The 18,503-nt window shown below is 41.7% G+C and overlaps 1 protein-coding gene across 3 annotated transcripts in view; it reads right to left on the minus strand.

The window, feature by feature from the left end:
* RPH3A (rabphilin 3A) overlaps positions 1 to 18,503 on the minus strand; it is a 159,108-nt gene that overhangs the window by 2,837 nt on the left and 137,768 nt on the right. For all 3 annotated transcript variants that reach the window (XM_060193055.1, XM_016190777.2, XM_016190783.2), the window contains one exon: positions 5,785 to 5,866. In XM_060193055.1, the coding sequence (XP_060049038.1) occupies positions 5,785 to 5,866 (82 nt within the window). The remainder of the gene's footprint in view (positions 1 to 5,784; positions 5,867 to 18,503) is intronic.

Here is an 18,503-nt window from a genome sequence, read left to right on the forward strand (position 1 = left end):
AATAGAGACAGAGAGAAATTGAGAGGGGTGGGGGAGACAGAGAGGGAGAGAGACAAAGAGATACCTGCAGACCTGCTTCACCACTTGTGAAGCTTCCCCCCTGCAGGTGGGGACTAGGGGCTTGACGAATTGGACTTTTCTAAAAGATCTGGCCCTAATTTAAATAGACTTAAAGGCAGATGGTGATGAATTTGGTCCTTCCGTAGCCCGTAGTTTCTGAAGTGGGGCTCCCTCTCCCTTAGAGATTAAAGGTGACAGCAGGGAGTGGGGCCTGGAAGAGGCATGCGTGCTTGCAGACAAGCTGATGGCTCAGACATATTTTCTGTCTAATCATAATATCCATGCATTTTTTTTACTTATTTATTAGAGAACCTGGAGCCATTTGACAATACAGTGCTGGGGATTGTATCGGGGTCTCACACATGCAAGAATCCTGCATTACCCTCCCAGCCCCCTCTCATGCCTTTTTTTTAAACTGGGGAGAAGTTGAAAGAACAAAACCCCCAATTTAGAACCAGCCTGTCAGCATAACCTGTCAGAATAACCACTGTTAGCATTTCGTAGGGCCACTCAGCTGAGATTTCTTTTTTAAATGCTGTCTTAACAATTTGTTTGTTTGTTTCAGTTGATAGGACAGAGAAAAATTGAGAGGGGAACAGAAAATAGAGGAGAGAGAGAGAGAGAGAGAGAGAGAGAGAGTCATCTGCAGCCCTGCTTCCATGCATCCCTCCTGCAGGAGATTAGGGACTCAAACCCAGGTCCCTGTGCAAGGCAATGTATGCACTCAGCGGGCTGCAACGCCCCCCATCCTTGAGATGACTTTTTTAGCATTACTAATATTGAATATACCATGTTGTGGCTTCTGTTTTTCACTTACAACAGCTGGTAGAAACCAACACTGTGTGTTAGCAACTATTGTATTTTCCATGGCTTCATTTAAGGCTAAGTGGTTATACCATAGCCCGATACCCAACAGCTGAGTATCCTGGTTGTTTCCAAGTTTTTATTTTGTTTTTTACTCTCTCTCTCTCTCTCTCTCCCTCCCTCCTTCCAGGGTTATTGCTGGGGCTTGGTGCCTACACCACAAATCCACTGCTCCTGATGGCCATTTATTTTTATTTTTTTATTAGATAGAACAGAGAGAAATTGAAAGGGGAGGGGAGGCAGAGAGGGAGGGAGGCAGAGCAGACACCTGCGGCCCTGCTATGACACTCGTTCTTTGTGCAGGTCCCTGCACTTAGTTCTATGTGCACTTAGGCAGGTGTGCTACTGCCTGGCCAGCTTTTTTTTTTTTTTTTACTAGCTTTAATGATACAGTAAAAAGGTAGGTACCCTGAAAGTGAAATCAGTGTGCACATCCATGATGACTGATTCAGGATAAACCATGAACAGTGGCTTTCTGAGTTTGTAATGTTTTAAGAAGGAAGGCAGTGCTTATGTAGTGTAAAAACCACTTGTTCACAATAAAAAACGCTGACCACAAATACCTCCACACCCATTCATACACACACACACACACACACACACACACACACACACACACACACACATCATCCACATCCTGGATATCACTGTTGAAGAAAAGCGGGAGGAGGGGGTCAGGTGGTAGCGCAGCAGGTTAAGTGCACATGGCGCAAAGCACAAGGACCAGCGTAAGGATCCCAGTTCAAGCCCCCAGCTTCCCACCTGCAGGGGAGTTGCTTCACAAGTGGTGAAGCAGGTGTGCAGGTGTCTATCTTTCTCTCCCCCTCTGTGTCCCCTTCTTTCTCCACTTCTCTCTGTCCTACCCAACAACAATATCAATGGCAACAATAACAATAATAAGGACAACAACAATGGCAACAAAAATGGGAAAAAATGACCTCCAAGAGCAGTGGATTTGTACTGCAAGCACCGAGTCCCAGCAAAATAACCCTGGAGGCAAAAAGAAAGAAAGAAAGAAAGAAAGAAAGAAAGAAAGAAAGAAAGAAAGAAAAAAGAAAAGCAGTGGGGGCTGAGAAAGAAGGAAGTCTCTAAACTGACCAGCCTTTCATGCTTTCAGAATCTTCAAATATGGGCCAATGTTCTCCATTCCCCAGAAAAATGGCATTCAGAATAGCTTCAGGCTTGTGAAGCATTCTGGACACCTTTCCTTTCACACTCTCCCTTCACACAGAAGGCCAGCCTGTCTTTCCTGCTGTGTGCCCATTTCTGCACATGTCCACCAGCACTGAGCACCAATGTTTTAGTGTTCTTGTGCCTGTCTACTATGAAAGTAGGTTTCTGGTCTCAAATTGCATTTCCCCTATTGTGAATTATTTGAACTTCTGAGTCTGAGACATGTTTTGACTCTTGGAGAAGACTGAACAGGACAGCAGTAATTGGCTCTCTGCTGGAAATTACATGAGTCAGAATTAGGGAAACAGCTAAAAGAGAAACCTGGGATCTAGAAGTGGTTGGCCAGCAATTGCTCTGAGCTCTGTTTGCACCTGCACTGTGTGTTCTCCACTCATACATGTCTTGAAACAGCAGCTTTCCAAGGCAGGTTGTGTTGTCACTTCCCTTCCTGATTTTGTAATATTTGGCAAAACCGGACACTAGCCAATTCTGGCTCAGTATCAGATCATTATGCTCAACAGAAATCCTACAGCCCTAGAAACTAGTCATTGCTGTCCAGAGGGATAGCAGGGGGTGAAGGGGAGCCTGCAAGTTTCTGGGAATTATTTCTGGGGGAGTTGGTGCTTACTCTTGAGTCTTTAGTTATGAAGAGGCATTTTCCAGGGAGGACAGGAGACAAGGGAATCCCAGGAATGAGGACAGTAGTGCAAAGATTGAGGAGTGCCAGGGGCACGCAGAGAATTCAATGTGATGATGTGATTTGAGGGAGAACGTCTGAGATGGGGCAGAGGGGGGAAGTGAGTTTGAAAGGACTTGTTTGCCACCTTAATACTTCAGTGATAGGAGTGGGCAGTGGCACAGACAGAAGAGTGCAGACGTTACAATAAACAAGGACCCGGGTCCAAGGCCCTGGTCCCCACCTGCTGGGAAGAAGCTTCACAAGTGGTGAAACAGTGCGGCAGGTGTCTTTTCCTGTTCTTCTCTAAGTCCCTCTTCACTCTTGATTTGTCTCTGACTCTATCCAATAAATAAGTTAATTAAATATTTAAAAAAGAAGTCAAAGGGGGCAGGGGTAGGTACCAGAATGGTTATGCAATGAGACTTTCATGCCTGAAGCTCCAAAGTCCCAGGTTCAATTCTCCGCACCACTATATGCCAGAACTGAGCAGTGCTCCGGTAAACAATAATACTATAATAAACAAATAAATTTATTTATTTAAAATTTAAAAAATAATTCAGAGATGGGCAACAGATGCTTGGATACAGAAGTTGTGTGATGGCTACGCATTGGAATTCAACTCAGCTATCCAAACATGACGTTATTTGCTTTGGAATACAATGGAAGGAAATGAAGGTGGTTCTGCCAAGTGGAATGAGCAAGGGAGCAAAAGATGGCCGCCAGACAGCTTCACTCCTGTGAAATGTAAGTAGCTGACACCAATGGAGATGCGGAAAATAACAGTAGTAGCCAACCTGATTCTTGCACTCTGGGAAACCTGCAGTGGTTCTCCGAGGGGTGGGGAGGGGAAAAAGTGGGGCCTAACAGAGTGGCATCTGGTGTGATGGTGTTGGGACTGGGTGCTCATATGTGAGTCCTAAAGCTGTGAAACTACACCCCTAAAATCCAGACTACTGTCAGCCTATATATATATATATATATATCCACCAGGGCTACTGCTGGGGCTCATTGCCCTCACTACAAATACACTGCTCCCAATGGCCATTTTTCCTCTTTTTTTTTTTTATCAGAACAGAGAACAATTAGGAGGGGAAAGATAGATACCTGCAGACCACTTCACCAATTGTGAAGCAAACCCCCTGTAGGTGGGGAGTGGGGGCTTGAACGCAGGTCCTTGAGCTTGGTAACGTGCACTTAACCAAGTGTGACATCACCTGACCTCCTAAGCCACTGTTATATAATATAAAACCTGTTATATAATATAAAAAAAGAGAGTAAAACAGAATGAATTTCCTTTCCTCTCTTCCTCCTTTCTTTCCTTCCTTCCTTCCTTCCTTTCTCTTTTTCTTCCTCTTTTTCTTTCTGACAAAGAGGGACAGAATCAGGGAGAGAAATGAAAGAACCCACAGCTCCAAAGCTTCCCTTCCATGCAGTGGAGGCTGGGTTCAAACCTGTATTACACACATGGCAGAGCTGTGCTCTCTCCAAGTGAGCTATTCCATCTGGCCCAGAATGGAACTTTCTTAAGAAGCTAAAAGTCGGGGGTTGGGTGGTAGTGCAGTGGGTTAAGCTCACGTGGCATGAAGCGCAAGGACCGGTATAAGGATCCTGGTTCGAGCCCTGGCTCCCCACCTGCAAGGGAGTCGCTTCACAGGCAGTGAAGCAGGTCTGCAGGTGTCTATCTTTCTCTCCCCCTCTCTGTCTTCCCTGCCTCTCTCCATTCCTCTCTGTCCTATCCAACAATGATGACATCATCAACAACAATAATAACTACAACAACAATAAAACAAGGGCAACAAAAGGGAAAATAAATAATAAAAACTTTTTTAAAAAGAAGCTAAAAGTCGAGCTCCCCTAGGACCCAAAAACCCCACTTCTGAGTATCTATCCAAAGACAACGAAGACACTGACATAAAAAGTGATTCCCACCCTCAGGTTTAGTGCAAATTCTTCACAATAGCCAGGGCATGAGAACTGTGGGGGTGCTCTTCATAGATGGCTGGATAAGGAGGCAGCAATGCACAGACATGGTGGGAAACTGCTCAGATAGTTGGAAATGATGACCGTGTTCCATTTGCAGCAAAACGAACCAGGGAGGGATGTAAGTGACAAAAAATAAGCCAGAAAGAGTAAGATAAGCACTGGGTGGTCCCACCCTTGTGGGCAGTACAGGGAAATAGCACTGATGGATGGACAGAACTACAAATCAGAGGACACTGCCCACAGTGCTCAGGTGACTGGGCGGGGATGCGAGAAAGATACTTGATTTGGCCATTTCTGGTTTTGAAAAAAGAAAGGAAGGAAGGAAAGAAGGAAGGAAGGAATAAGCTAGGAGGCTATTGCTGGGTTATTTATGCAATAGGGAGACAAATTCAGGTGCATGGTGTAGAAAGCACACACACGTGGGGACAGGAGTGGGCACAGGGAATGGGGCCAGGTGTCTGCTGCTACAGCCCAGGCACCAGGGAGAGCACAGGAAGAAGCCACCTGATTTCGTCTCATGCCAGTCCTCTAAACAGCTGGCACTGGCAACTGGTGGAGTTGATTTAACTTAATCCTTCCCCAGACATAACTTGCCCTCCTTACATTTCAAGTCGATAGGTGTTTGACTTAGGCTTGATTCCTTCCAGTGATGAGAAAGTCATCACCTCCTCTTCACATCAATTCAGGCCAACCCAGGAGAGAATGCTTTCTTAGACTGTCCCCCCTTTTTTAAAACTAATTTATCCTAGATAGAGAGAGAAAAATTGAGAGGGAAGGGGGAGGTAGGGTTGGGGAGAGGAAGAGATACCTGTAGCACTCACTGTTTCACCACTCATGAAGCTTTCCTCCTACAGGTGGGGGCCAGGGGACTGAACCAGCCCTTTCACATGGCGATGTGTGAACTCAGCCAGGTGCACCACTGCCTGGTCCCTTGTTCTCCCACATCCCAGCATGAATTCTGTTCTTCTCACACAGAGAGAAAATATTCTCCAAGCACAAGCGTGATAAAAACAGCATAGCCTTACCTCATTAAATTCAGGATTCAAGGTTTTCTTCTTAATTTGAGTCTTGTGTTTGGCCTTCTTTCCCATGTCTGGTTTCAGCCAGCTGAGGGGGAGATATAAGAGGCAGTCAGAGGGCTGGGGAGACAACATGATATTTCTGCACAAGACTTTCATGCCTGAGGCTCTGAGGTCCTGGGTTCAATCCCTAGTGCAACCATAAGCCAGAGTTAAGCAGTGCTCTGGTCTTGGTATCTATCTATCATCTATCTATGTATGTATGTACATATCTATCTATCTATCTATCTATCTATCTATCTATCTATCTATCTGTCTGTCTATGTATGTACGTATCTTTTTATCTATCTATCATCTATCTGTCTATGTATCTATGTATGTACGTATCTATGTATCTAGCTATCATCTATCTAGCTCATTAAAAAATATAATAGAGTAGCAGCAGCTGCATTTTGCTCTCCCTGATCAACTAGGAGTAGCAAAGAGGATCACCCGAGCATGCAGCAAGACAGAACCAGAATTACTGCAGGAACCCTCCCAGCCAGGGGTGAGTGCAAACACATGGGGCTCAGGAACAGAAAGGGCCTTAGGAGAGATTCCTGGGAGAAAAGCCCATACCCACTTGGGAGCAGCTGGTACCAGTCCTACAATTTGCCAGTTGATGCACCATCTCTGGCCTGAGGGTTTTTTTGTTTTTTTGTTTGTTTTTTAGTATTTATTTATTTATTTCCTTTTTGTTGCCCTTGTTTTTTTTTTAGTGTTGTTATAGTTATTATTATTGGTGTTGTCATTGTTGGATAAGACAGAGAGAAATGGAGAGAGGAGGGGAAGACAGAGAGGAGGAAAGACAGACACCTATAGACCTGCTTCACTGCTTGTGAAGCGACCCCCCTGCAGGTGGGGAGCCGGGGGCTCAAACTGGGATCCTTATGCCAGTCTTTGCACTTTGTGCCACGTGCACTTAACCCGCTGAACTACCGCCCGACTCCCTCTGGTCTGAGTTTTATTGACAAAAAGACTGCTGAAGGGAGATCACCTAAACTTCACCAATTTACAACTGTGGGTCTCCATTGCTATTACCCCTTGGGGCTGGAACAGCAACAAGGAAGCCCTATATTGACATGAGGCTGGGGGAGGGAGGACAGAACTGGCCAGGTGACTCAGGAGAAAAATCTACACTCCAGTGGCCCAGAGGTGTGGCTTATAGTAGGAACTTTTTCACATAGTTTTCCTGATAAATTAGGAGAAAAGGTGAGTAATTCCTTCAGAAATCAGAATTTATTCAGAAATACAGGGCCACAGAGTGCTGCTTGACTCAGCTCTGAATTGGGCCTGGGGCTTTGGACCCTCGGGGCATGAGAATCTCTTTGCATAACCCCTGTCCTATCTATCCCCCACCCTGTTTTATCTCTTGGTCACCAGTAAGTGATTAAGCTAAAACATCTACTTATAGTTAAAAAATAAAATAAAGGACTTCCGGAGGTGGGGCTATGGAGCAGTAGCAGCTGTGTTTCTATACTCTCCTCTCCTGGGTCAACTAGGAATACCAAAGGAGATCACCTGGGACTTCAACAAGACAGGACTAGAACACAAAATCACCAGTGAGTGCAAACATGTAGGCTTGTGGACAGAGAGGAGCCTAAGGAGAGATTGAGCAGCTGGTAACAGTCTGGTATTTTACCAGCTGAGGCACCACCTCCAGTCTGTTTCACTAACAAAAAGACTGCTGAAGGGAGGAGAGGACTCCCCTAAGATTCACCAAATGCAATTGTGAGTCTCTGTTGCTATTGCCCTCAGAGGCTGAAGCAGCAGTGGGGGGGCCCTGTGCTGACATGTGGGAACAGAGAACTGATCAGGGAACTCAGGAGCAGATCTACACCTCAGTGGTCCAGCAGGGGGGCTATGTGGTGGGAGCCTTTCCACATTGTTCCCCTGATGAGAACATGGTGAATAATTTCCTCAGAACCTACAGGCTATAAACAAGACTTGTTTAGAAACTCATAGGGCCTAGCAGTGCTGCCCAGCTTGGCAGAGAAGCTGAATTGAGCCCAGAGCTTTGGATTCTTGGGGTGTGAGAGTCTCTTTGCATAACCACTGGATTATCTCTCCCCCACCCTGCTTTATCTCTTGATCAGGAGTGAGTGATTAAGCCAAGAAGCCTACTTATAGTTTAAAAGCCCTGAGGCTCCCATAGCCTACAGGGAAGAAAAAGAACAAAAGAGGCTTTAATAGCCATTGTGCTCCAACTCAGGGGTTGTAATAATATTGAAACGTGTTAATTTCCACAACTGTGAACTCTTTAAGTACCTTACTTAGACACAATCCAGGCAAGAGTGATCAGTAATTTGAAACATACTAAGAGAGAGACCTCATAACATACTATTTAGAATGATTAAACCAACAAGAAGAAATACTGGAGAAATGAACCAGGATAAAAGTCCAGCTAAAAGCCCCCCAAAGGGTGAAGCACAGAATAATGAGGTCAACATTCAAACGCTAGTTAAGGAAATAGTCACAGGAGTGAGTAAAGAGCTTGAAAGAATTGTCATCAGAAGTGCAGAAACAACAAATGAGACTCTGGAAGAAAATACTAATTATCTCAAGGTCATTAGAGAGCTGAAAGCTGAAATATCTGAGCTAAGAACACAACTAGCTGTGCCAGGAGCCATTTCTCTGCTTGATAGATGATAAGCTTTGAAACTATGGAAGCCCTCAAGACAAGTTTCATTTCCCCTGGGCAGGCCATTTTCCCCTCAGGTAGGCCATTTACCAGGAACAGTGACACAACACATAGTTGTGGTAGCAAACGTGATTTCATCCATTGTATGTTGCAAGGAACATTCCCCCTTTGAAGATTGCTCCCCCTCCTCCTCCTCCAGCACTTCCCCCCTCCTTCCCCAAAGCCTTATAATGCCTGTGTTCACAATAAAATTTACAGCTTGATCAGAAACTTGACTTGCTGTCGTTCTCTCGTGTCTCATGTTCTTTCATTTCAGGTTTCATTGGGTTCCTAGCCCCTGTTCACCGCCCTGCTGGTCGGGGCATTCTGGCGCCCGGAACGTGGGCTGAAGAAGCCTTCTAGACCTAGAAACTCCGCTGATCGAGAGGGTAGGCCTACCCGAATTCACTGAGTCACCGCGGCCCGAGGGGGGTAACGCAAAGACTCGCAGAGATCGCCACGGAAATACCCGACCGTGAGTTGCATCTGGAGGAGAGTGTCACAGCGGCTGAGGTAAGCAAAACCATGGGACATGAATTTAGCAAACAAGATTTATTTATTAAAGGACTCAAGGAGTCACTCAAGACACGAGGAACTAGGGTTAAAAAGAAAGAATTAAAGAAGTTTTTAGATTATATTGGAAATATTTTCCCCTGGTTCCCCCAGGAAGGCACTATAGATGAGAAGCGTTGGAGGAGAATTGGTGACTGTCTTAATGATCACTATCAGTCTTTTGGACCTGAACGTGTACCTGTTTCTGCCTTTTGTTACTGGAATTTAATTAATGATATCTTAAAAATCTATAATAATCACCCTGATATTAAAAACCTTATTACAGAGGGTGAAAAAGTCCTCCGGCAACTTTCTCGTCCGCTGTCTAGGACAAAGACCCCATCCCCATGCCCTTCTGTGATTATTGATCTTGATCCCCCAGTACCCAGTCAAAATAAAAGCCTCCCAGCACCTGATGAAAGTAAAAGCCCTGTTCCCCTCCCTACAGGTTCCACCTCACTCACTAAAGTTCCCTCCATTGACCCTCCTATTGCTAATTCACATGAGAATGAAACCCAGCATTCTTTCCCCCCGCCTCTATCCAGTTTTACAAAACCCCCCCTCTCCTGAAGCACTTCCCACAGAGAATGAGGCTTTGCTAGAAAAAGAGGCTGCCAGATACTACAATCCCGATTGGTGTCCTCCTCCCTTTAATTCCCCTCCCTATATCCGTGCCCCTGCTCTCCAGCCTGACCCTCTCCTTGACAATCCTTCTGTCAGGTGGGCATGCTCAGGAGCCCTTCCAGGAATTTCCACCCTCCGCAAGGTCCTTGCTGACCGGAGAGAGCAGCTTCAATTAATGAAAGAAATAGCTGCAGTCACAGAAGAGCTTACATTTTTAGTCTCACCAAAAAACCCAATCCCTAAAGCTAAAACTAAACCATCCAAATCAAAACCGGTTTTGGCTTTCCCTGTTACTCAGAGCCAGGCTCAAACTGGTTAACCCTAACCCCTAGGCTCTTCCTTGTCCAGACTGCCTCCCTACACCACCGTCCCTCCGTTTTGTGCTCTGGTCCTTGACTTGGCCAATAATACTGATTAGACCACCAAGGCTAAAACTCAACTAGCACAAAAAACAGCTTCCCTTAAAAAATTAGTAGAAAAAAAAATGAGAACATTTACAATTAGTTAAAAAACTGTGGGCTCTTGATTTGACATTATCTTAAAACTAGTCAGCAAAAAAAAAAAAAAAAAAAAGATCCAGCTTTTTTCCCTCTACTCTCAGAAAGCTTAAAACCAGTTCTGAGTGAGATCTTATCTGGCTAACAAGCTATTCCTTAAAGAATGAAATCAATCAAACAAGATGTTCTCTTTAACTTAAAAGCTATTAATCAGAAAACCAGTACACACTTTTGATAGAAATTTAATTATTTGTTTCTTTAAAACTGTAAAATGTACCTTAGCCCAGAAAAAAAAAATTTCAAAGATTTTTCTCCACGCGGTAAACTAAGCCCACCTGTTCCGTCCGTGCAGCCAATCATGGCACAGAGCTACTGCTCCACAGATTGGCAAAAAATTCAGTCAATCATTCCCCTAAGCCACAAAGGCACCTCCTTGGGTGGGGGTAGAGAGTCTGTGAATTAAGAATCCAAAATCCAAAGCGGTTTCTCAAAGGGAAAATTTTTCTGTTCACCAAGAATGTATGTTTTAAGTCTGTGCTAACCTTGTTTTCATTAATGTGTGTTAACCCCTAAGTAACTAAAGTTTGTTTTAAGTTTTAAATAAGATTTAGTTAAGCTAAATGTGGTTTTAAAGATCCAGACTCATAGAGTTGGCACACCTTTACCAGGGTAAAATATAGGACAGTTTCGTCCTTCTGATAGCTAATATCAACATCAATTCATTAGTTAAAAGATTCTCTGAGATATCTAGGCATGGTAAAATGCCTCTGCAGTCTCTCTCACTCTTGTGAAAATTGTAGATATTACCAGCACCCCAATATCAACTGCCACTATTTGTTAATTTAATTCCATGCTTGAACTGACTTTCTAATAACCCAGTCAGTGTAGAGCAGTGGCCTTGCCAGGAAAAAAAGGGTTAAACGTGCTATTCCTGGCCTGATAAAAAATTTTTTTTCAACATATGTGATTCAACAAAATTATTTAGTGTAAAATGGTCATCTAAAAGAAATGTTAACAGTAAAAATTTATTTTAACATTTCAGCTATAAGGTTTATCTTAGCTTTTTAAGTTACCTATCCAAATCAAAGTGAAAGATCAATTAAGTTGTGTACCCACCCTTGTTCATAGCTGCCCTAAGGGTGTGATAGCTTTGTGATAAACAAAGGTCCTAGCAAACAAAGTTTAACATTTTACTTAAAATTGTTTTTAAGACTGGCTTGGGTTAGTAAAAGATAACACAATAGTTATGTTATTTATTTACATGCCAGAGGCTCTTGTGCTGGTTTTCCTCTTTATATCTTTCTGCTTTTAAAAATTATCTGGTTTGTTTTAAGACACTGCCAGAGGTTTATTCTTGATAAATTAAGGTAATACATTGTGTTTTTGGTCTGATAGAAGATTTGTTTTGGCAAATCCTGATTTAACAAAATTAATATTTTGAACATTTAAACTATGAAGTTTTATTTTAGCCTTTTAAGTTGCCATATTAGAGTTCTAAAGAGTAAAATCTATTTATATCTATGCTTACTCATGATAGCCTTGTGATGAGTAAAGATCTTAATAAACTAAAGGTATAATAGTGTGGTTAAACTGTCTAATCAGTTTAAAATAATGCCAAAAAAAAAAGGTAAACATTTTATCATGTCAACACATTAGGTATTGACTTTCTATAACATATTGGTATATTCTAATAAAGAGCCTTCTAAAATCATATAAAAAAAAACAAGCCAATTCTAACCATTAGATCATCAATTAACTTGGTACAAATTCTCTCCCTAAGTAAATATTATAGGTACATCTGCACATGAAGAACTGACTGCTCATATGGTAAGATTTAAAACTAAACATTTTTAATTTTTTATTTATGGGTGTGTGATGACTCCTAAAGTCACTCATATCCTAAAATTTTTCTCATTTTTTTACAAGCCTCTTAAAAAAAATTTTAATGCTTGACCTGCTATAGTGAGAGCACTTTACTGGCTCCTACATTGTTTAATTAAGATCTTGCTATTCAGACTTTTAAGATTAATCTCCATTGATAAAAGCCAATGCTCTCTCACAGATTGATGTAATTCACCTGCCCATGTTTAGTAAACAAAAAAACTTTTTTTCTCTCAGTTGATATTTTTTCTAAATTTATGTGGGCTACAGCTCAAACAAGAAAAACTAAAACCCTTAAGCTTAATTAAAAAAAAACAAAAAACGAAGGGGAATGCACCCCCCAGTATTCAGTTGGCTAAAGTGTCAATGAAGTAACATACTAAATCTTTTTAATATTTACAAAAATTCTAATTGTCCATTTATTGTATCTCATTGACAAAGCCACCCACTTTTCCAGTCATAGAGACATATTCCTTTTCTCTTTTTTCAACACTGGATGTCCATGTTAGTTTTCCTTTTATTATGGTGGATGACATTGTTCTTGCAAAATCCACAGAGTCCCTGTTGGCAAGTCCTTACCACAAAGGACGCCATGGCAGTATATAGTCCAGCTAACCTCACCAACTTATCCAAGTCTTCTCTTTCTGCTGACCTACCACTGCTGACTTCATCTTTGCATGCTTATTGACTGCTCACTTTTCTCAAAATATTCCTCGATGTTCAAGGAACCTCACCTTGACTTCTAATGTGTATGCACCTCCTCTGTGTTTTGGTACAACACCATCCTATATTTTCATGTCAATTCTTCTCTACCTGGTCCTTGCCTCCTAGTTTTGCTTGTTCCACAGCTGACCAGAAGAAGAAAATTTCATCAGTTGGCGCTGACCAGACCAGACGTGCTGTGTTTCTTCCCCTGGACATCACATCCACTGACTGCTTCCCTTAGACTTGCTGGTGGCATGCTAGGACACTCTATATATTCCTCCCATGAATTTTCTGACAAATTACAACAGGTTATAGACTCCACCACAAATAGTCTTGAGTCACTACAGAGCCCCTTATGAGACCCTTATTAGTCTTTTGTTAATGGTTACCTTAAGGCCCTTTATTTTTAATAAGATTACTGACTTTATAAAATGGCAGATTGACTCCTTGGCATTAAAACCTTTGCAAATACATTATCACAGACTTGATTTGGCTGATAGAGGCCTGGCTGAACCTGAGGATGACAGACCCCCTTTTCGGATGGCATAAAACTCAGAATTATGCATGGAGACATCCAACCTTGGCAGGGCAAGGACACCAGTAAGGGGTGTAAGGCAAAGCACTGCAGGGGGAGGACCCTATTGTCTGCCTCTGAGTCCCCTGTGAAGCAAACCTGATTTGCATGGAGGTTGGTGTCAGCAACAAAAATTGTTTCCCTAGAAACTGTGGCTCTGCCTCCCCTCCCCAAAAAGACACCAAGAGCCTTATAAGATGCGGGAAGGTTGGTTTTGCACCCAGCCCGCAGGAGGAATCGGGTCAATACTTCCCTCCTCTGGTTACGCCCACCAAACCTGCTGTTAGGGTCTCTGCTCCTCACCCCCATTGCCTGCCTCAATTTAAAATTATAACAAAGGGAGGATATGCCAGGAGCCATTTCTCTGCTTGATAGATGATAAGCTTTGAAACTATGGAAGCCCTCAAGACAAGTTTCATTTCCCCTGGGCAGGCCATTTTCCCCATTTACCAGAAACAGTGACACAACACATAGTTGTGGTAGCAAACGTGATTTCATCCATTGTATGTTGCAAGGAACATTCCCCCTTTGAAGACTGCTCCCCCTCCTCCTCCTCCAGCACTTCCCCCCTCCTTCCCCAAAGCCTTATAATGCCTGTGTTCACAATAAAATTTACAGCTTGATCAGAAACTTGACTTGCTGTCGTTCTCTCGTTTCTCATGTTCTTTCATTTCAGGTTTCCTTGGGTTCCTAGCCCCTGTTCACCGCCCTGCTGGTCGGAGCATAGCTGAACAAGCTAAAACAGTATCAGAACAGGGTAACAAAATAGATGAACTCCAGAAAGCAGTAGATGGGCGAGAGGAGAGAATAAATGAGGTTGGAAACAGAATTAAGATTGAGGATGAATTAGAAACAACTAAAAAAGAAGAGATCTCAAAAAGAGATTAAGAGATATTGAAAACAACAACAGAGACCTATGGGATTACTTCAAAAGAAATAATACACATTATTGACTTACCAGAGGAAGAAAGAGAAGGAGGGGAAGAAAGCATTTTTCAGGACATAATAGCTGAGAACTTCTCTAGTCTAGACAACATAAAAGACATACAGGTTCAAGAAGCCCAGAGGGCCCCAAACAGAATTAACCCAGACTTAAAGATACGAAGACACATCATATTTAGAATGAAAAGGAGTAAGGATAAAGAAAGGATCCTGAAGGCTTCAAGAGAAAAACAAAGAGTCAACTACAGAAGAAAACTCATAAGGTTAGCAGCAGAATTTTCTACACAAACACTACAGAAGAGAATGGCAAGATATCTAACAAGTGCTCAATGAGAAAGGCTTTCAACCAAGATTAATGTATCTTGCTAGACTGTCATTCAGACTAGATGGAGGCATAAAAACCTTCTCAGACAAGCAACAGTTGAAGGAATCAACTATCACCAGCCTGCCATGAAAGAAGTTCTGAAAGGTCTCTTATAAGCAGTCAGACCACCATAAATATGCCATGTATCAGAACACTCTAAAAATATACAAGAGTGGTATTAAAATACCTTCAATCTTTGATATCAATAAATGTCAATGGCTTGAATTCACCTATTAAAAGGCACAGAGGGGAGTTGGGCAGTAATGCAGTGGGTTAAGCGAATGCGGTGTGAAGCACAAGGATCAGCGTAAGGATCTCGGTTCGAGCCCCCAGCTCCCCACCTGCAGGGGAGTCGCTTCACAGGTGGTGAAGCAGGTCTTCCGGTGTCTATCTTTCTCTCCTCCCTCTGTCTTCCCCTCCTCTCTCCATTTATCTCTGTTCTATCCAACAACAACAACATCAATATCAACAACAATAATAACTACAACAATAAAAAAACGAGGAACAGAAAGGAATAAATATTTTTAAAAAAAGGCACAGAGTAGGAAGATGGATCAGAAAACACAACTCAACTGAGAGAAAAAGCTCCCCATTTTCAGAGTTCCTCCATCTCAGAGATTTGCTTTACAAGTAAAAGACAGTAAAAGTTGAGAAACAAGTTGACCTCTCCCACAGGAACACCCGAGTCATCTGGGCAGTCACAGATGACTCGTTTGAATTTGCAAGAATGATGTTACAAAATAAGTGTTTATGTGACAGTCTGAATTTTTGAAATACCCACTCAACTTTACCAGCTCATTTTGCTTATGTATATATGGTCTGCTGAGATAAAAGACTGATGCCATAGATAGAGATTAGAGTGTACTGTTTAGATAAAGAATGTAATGTGTAACTTGTGCTCAAGATATTGCTCAAGATGTAATATGTAACTATTTTCCTTAGATAAAGTGTACATCCTGCTTGTGTAACCCCTATCCCTTGAGTGTATAAAGCAGTGGGTCTCAGAGTTGCCCAAATGACATTTCTAGCCCAGGGAGCTGTCCCAGCTAGTGAACGAACCCTCAGCCTTCTTGGAGAAGCTGAGTTCCCCTGTATGTGTGTCTTGTGTGTCTGTGTGAATAAATCTTTGAACATCATTAACTCTGTCCATGTCTGTCTAGGTTTGCAGTTGGGCTTGGTCAGTGGCTTCCTAACACAACAATATGTTGTCTACAGGAAACTCACCTAACTCAACAAGACAAACACAGATTTAAAGTGAAAGGATGGAAAACTATCATACAAGCCAATGGCCCACAAAAAATGTCAAGAACAGCTATTCTCATATCTGACATGATAGACTTTAAATAAATAACATTTAAAAAGATAGGGATGGACACTACTTAATGCTCAGAGGATCAGCCAATCAAGAGGACTTAACAGTTATTAACATCTAGGTACCCAATGAGAAGCCATCTAAATACATCAAACATATACTGAAAGAGTTACAGCAATATATTAACAGCAACAAAGTAATAGCAGAGGACTTCAATACCCCACTCAGCTTGACAGATCATCCAGGCAGAAAATTAATAAAGAAATGAGGAGGCTAAATGAGGAGATAGGTAAACTAGAACTATTCGGCATTTTCAGAATCATTCACCCCAAGAAACTGGAGTACACATTCTACTCAAGTCCACATCAGTCATTCTCAAGGATAAACCATATGTTAGGCCACAAAGACAGCATCAGCAAATTCAAGAGCATTGAAATCATTCCAAGCATCTTCTCAGACCACAGTGGAATTAAACTAACACTTAACAATCAACAAAAGATTAGTAATAGTCCCAAAATGTGGAAGCTCAACAGTACACTACTTAACAACTACTGGGTCAAAGAGGAAACTAAGGAAGAAATAAAAATGTCTTGAGGATTCAATGAAAATGAAGACACAAGCTATCAAAATATTTGGGGCACAGCTAAGGCAGTGCTGAGAAGGAAGTTCATAGCTATACAAGCACACAATAGGAAACAAGAAACAGCACAAATAAACCTGATTGCACATGACCTAGAAGAAGGAGAACAAACAAACCCTAAAGCAACCAGAAGGACAGAAATCACTAAAGTTAGGGCAGAAATCAATAACATTGAAAATAAGAAAACCATACAATGAAAGTAAATGTTGGTTCTTTGAAAGAGTGAATAAAATTGACAAACCTTTAGCCACTCACAAAACATAAAAGGGAAAATACCCAAATAAATCAGATTGTAAATAAAAGAAGAGATATCATCACAACAGACACCCAGAAATTCAACATATCATGTGAGGCTTCTATGAACAACTCTATGCCACCAAGCTAGAGAACCTGGAAGAAATGGACAAGTTCCTATATATCTATGAACTTTCAAGATTAAATAAAGAGGAACTAGATAATATGAACAGGCCCATCACAGCTAACAAAATTGAAACAGTTATCAAAAACCTTCCCAAGAATAAAAGTCCTGGACCAGATGGTTTTACAAATGAAGTCTACAAAACCTTCAAAGGAGAACTAATACCTCTACTTTTAAAAGTCTTCCAGAAGATTGAAGACACTGGAATACCCCTTCCAGCTTCTATGAAGCCAACATCACTTTGATACCAAAAGTAGACAGGGACACAACCAAAAAAGAAAACTACAGACCAATATCTCTGATGATATTAGATGCTAAAATATTGAATAAATTCTAGCCAACCGGATACAGCAGTATATTAAAAAGATTGTTCATCATGACCAAGTGGGGTTTATCCCAGGGATGCAAGGTTGGTTTTTATATACGTAAATTAATCAACATGATCCACAACATCAATAAAAGCAAGTCCAAAAACCACATGGTTATATCAATAGATGCAGAGAAAGCCTTTGACAAAATCCAACATTCCTTCATGATCAAAACACTATAAAAATTGGAATAGATGGAAAATTCCTGAAGATAGTGGAGTCTATATATAGCAAACCTACAGCCATCATCACACTCAATGGTGAAAAAGTGGAAGCATTTCCCCTCAGATCAGGTACTAGACAGGGATGCCCACTATCACCATTACTATTCAACATAATGTTAGAAGTTCTTTCTAGAAGAAATCACAGGAATATAGATTGGAAGGGAAGAAGTCAAGCTCTCACTATTTGTAGATGATATGATAGTATACATAGAAAAACCTAAAGAATCCAGCAGAAAACTACTGGAAGTTATTGGGCAATAAAACAAGGTGCCAGGCTACAAAATCAATGTACAAAAATCAGTGGCATTTCTTTATGCAAACACTAAATCTGAAGAAGAAGACATCCAGAAATCACTCCCATTCACTGTTGCAGCAAAATCAATAAAATACCTAGGAGTAAAGCTGACCAAAGAAGTGAAAGACTTGTATACTGAAAACTATGAGTCACTATTCAAGGAAATAGAAAATAATACCAAGAATTGGAAAGACATCCCATGCTCATGGATTGGAAGAATAAATATCATCAAAATAAATATTCTCCCAGAGCCATATACAAATTTAACGTGATACCCATCAAAGTTCTACTAAGCTTTTTTTTTAAGAGAATAGAAGGAAAACTACAGTCATTTATCTGGAACCAGAAAACACCTAGACTTGCCAATATCGTCTTGAGGAAAAGAAACAGAAATGGAGGCATCACACTCCCAAATCTCAAACTATATTATAAGGACATCATCATAAAAACAGCCTGATACTGGAACAAAAATAGGCACACAGACCAGTGGAACAGAATTGAAAGCCCAGAACTAAACCCCCACACCTATTTTGTTCTACTGGTCTTTGATAAGGGGGCCCAAAGTATTAAAGGGAGGAAGGAGGCTCTCTTCAACAAATGGTGCTGGGAA

The sequence above is a fragment of the Erinaceus europaeus genome, chromosome 6 (genome assembly GCF_950295315.1).
Source record: "Erinaceus europaeus chromosome 6, mEriEur2.1, whole genome shotgun sequence".
NCBI lineage: Eukaryota > Metazoa > Chordata > Mammalia > Eulipotyphla > Erinaceidae > Erinaceus > Erinaceus europaeus.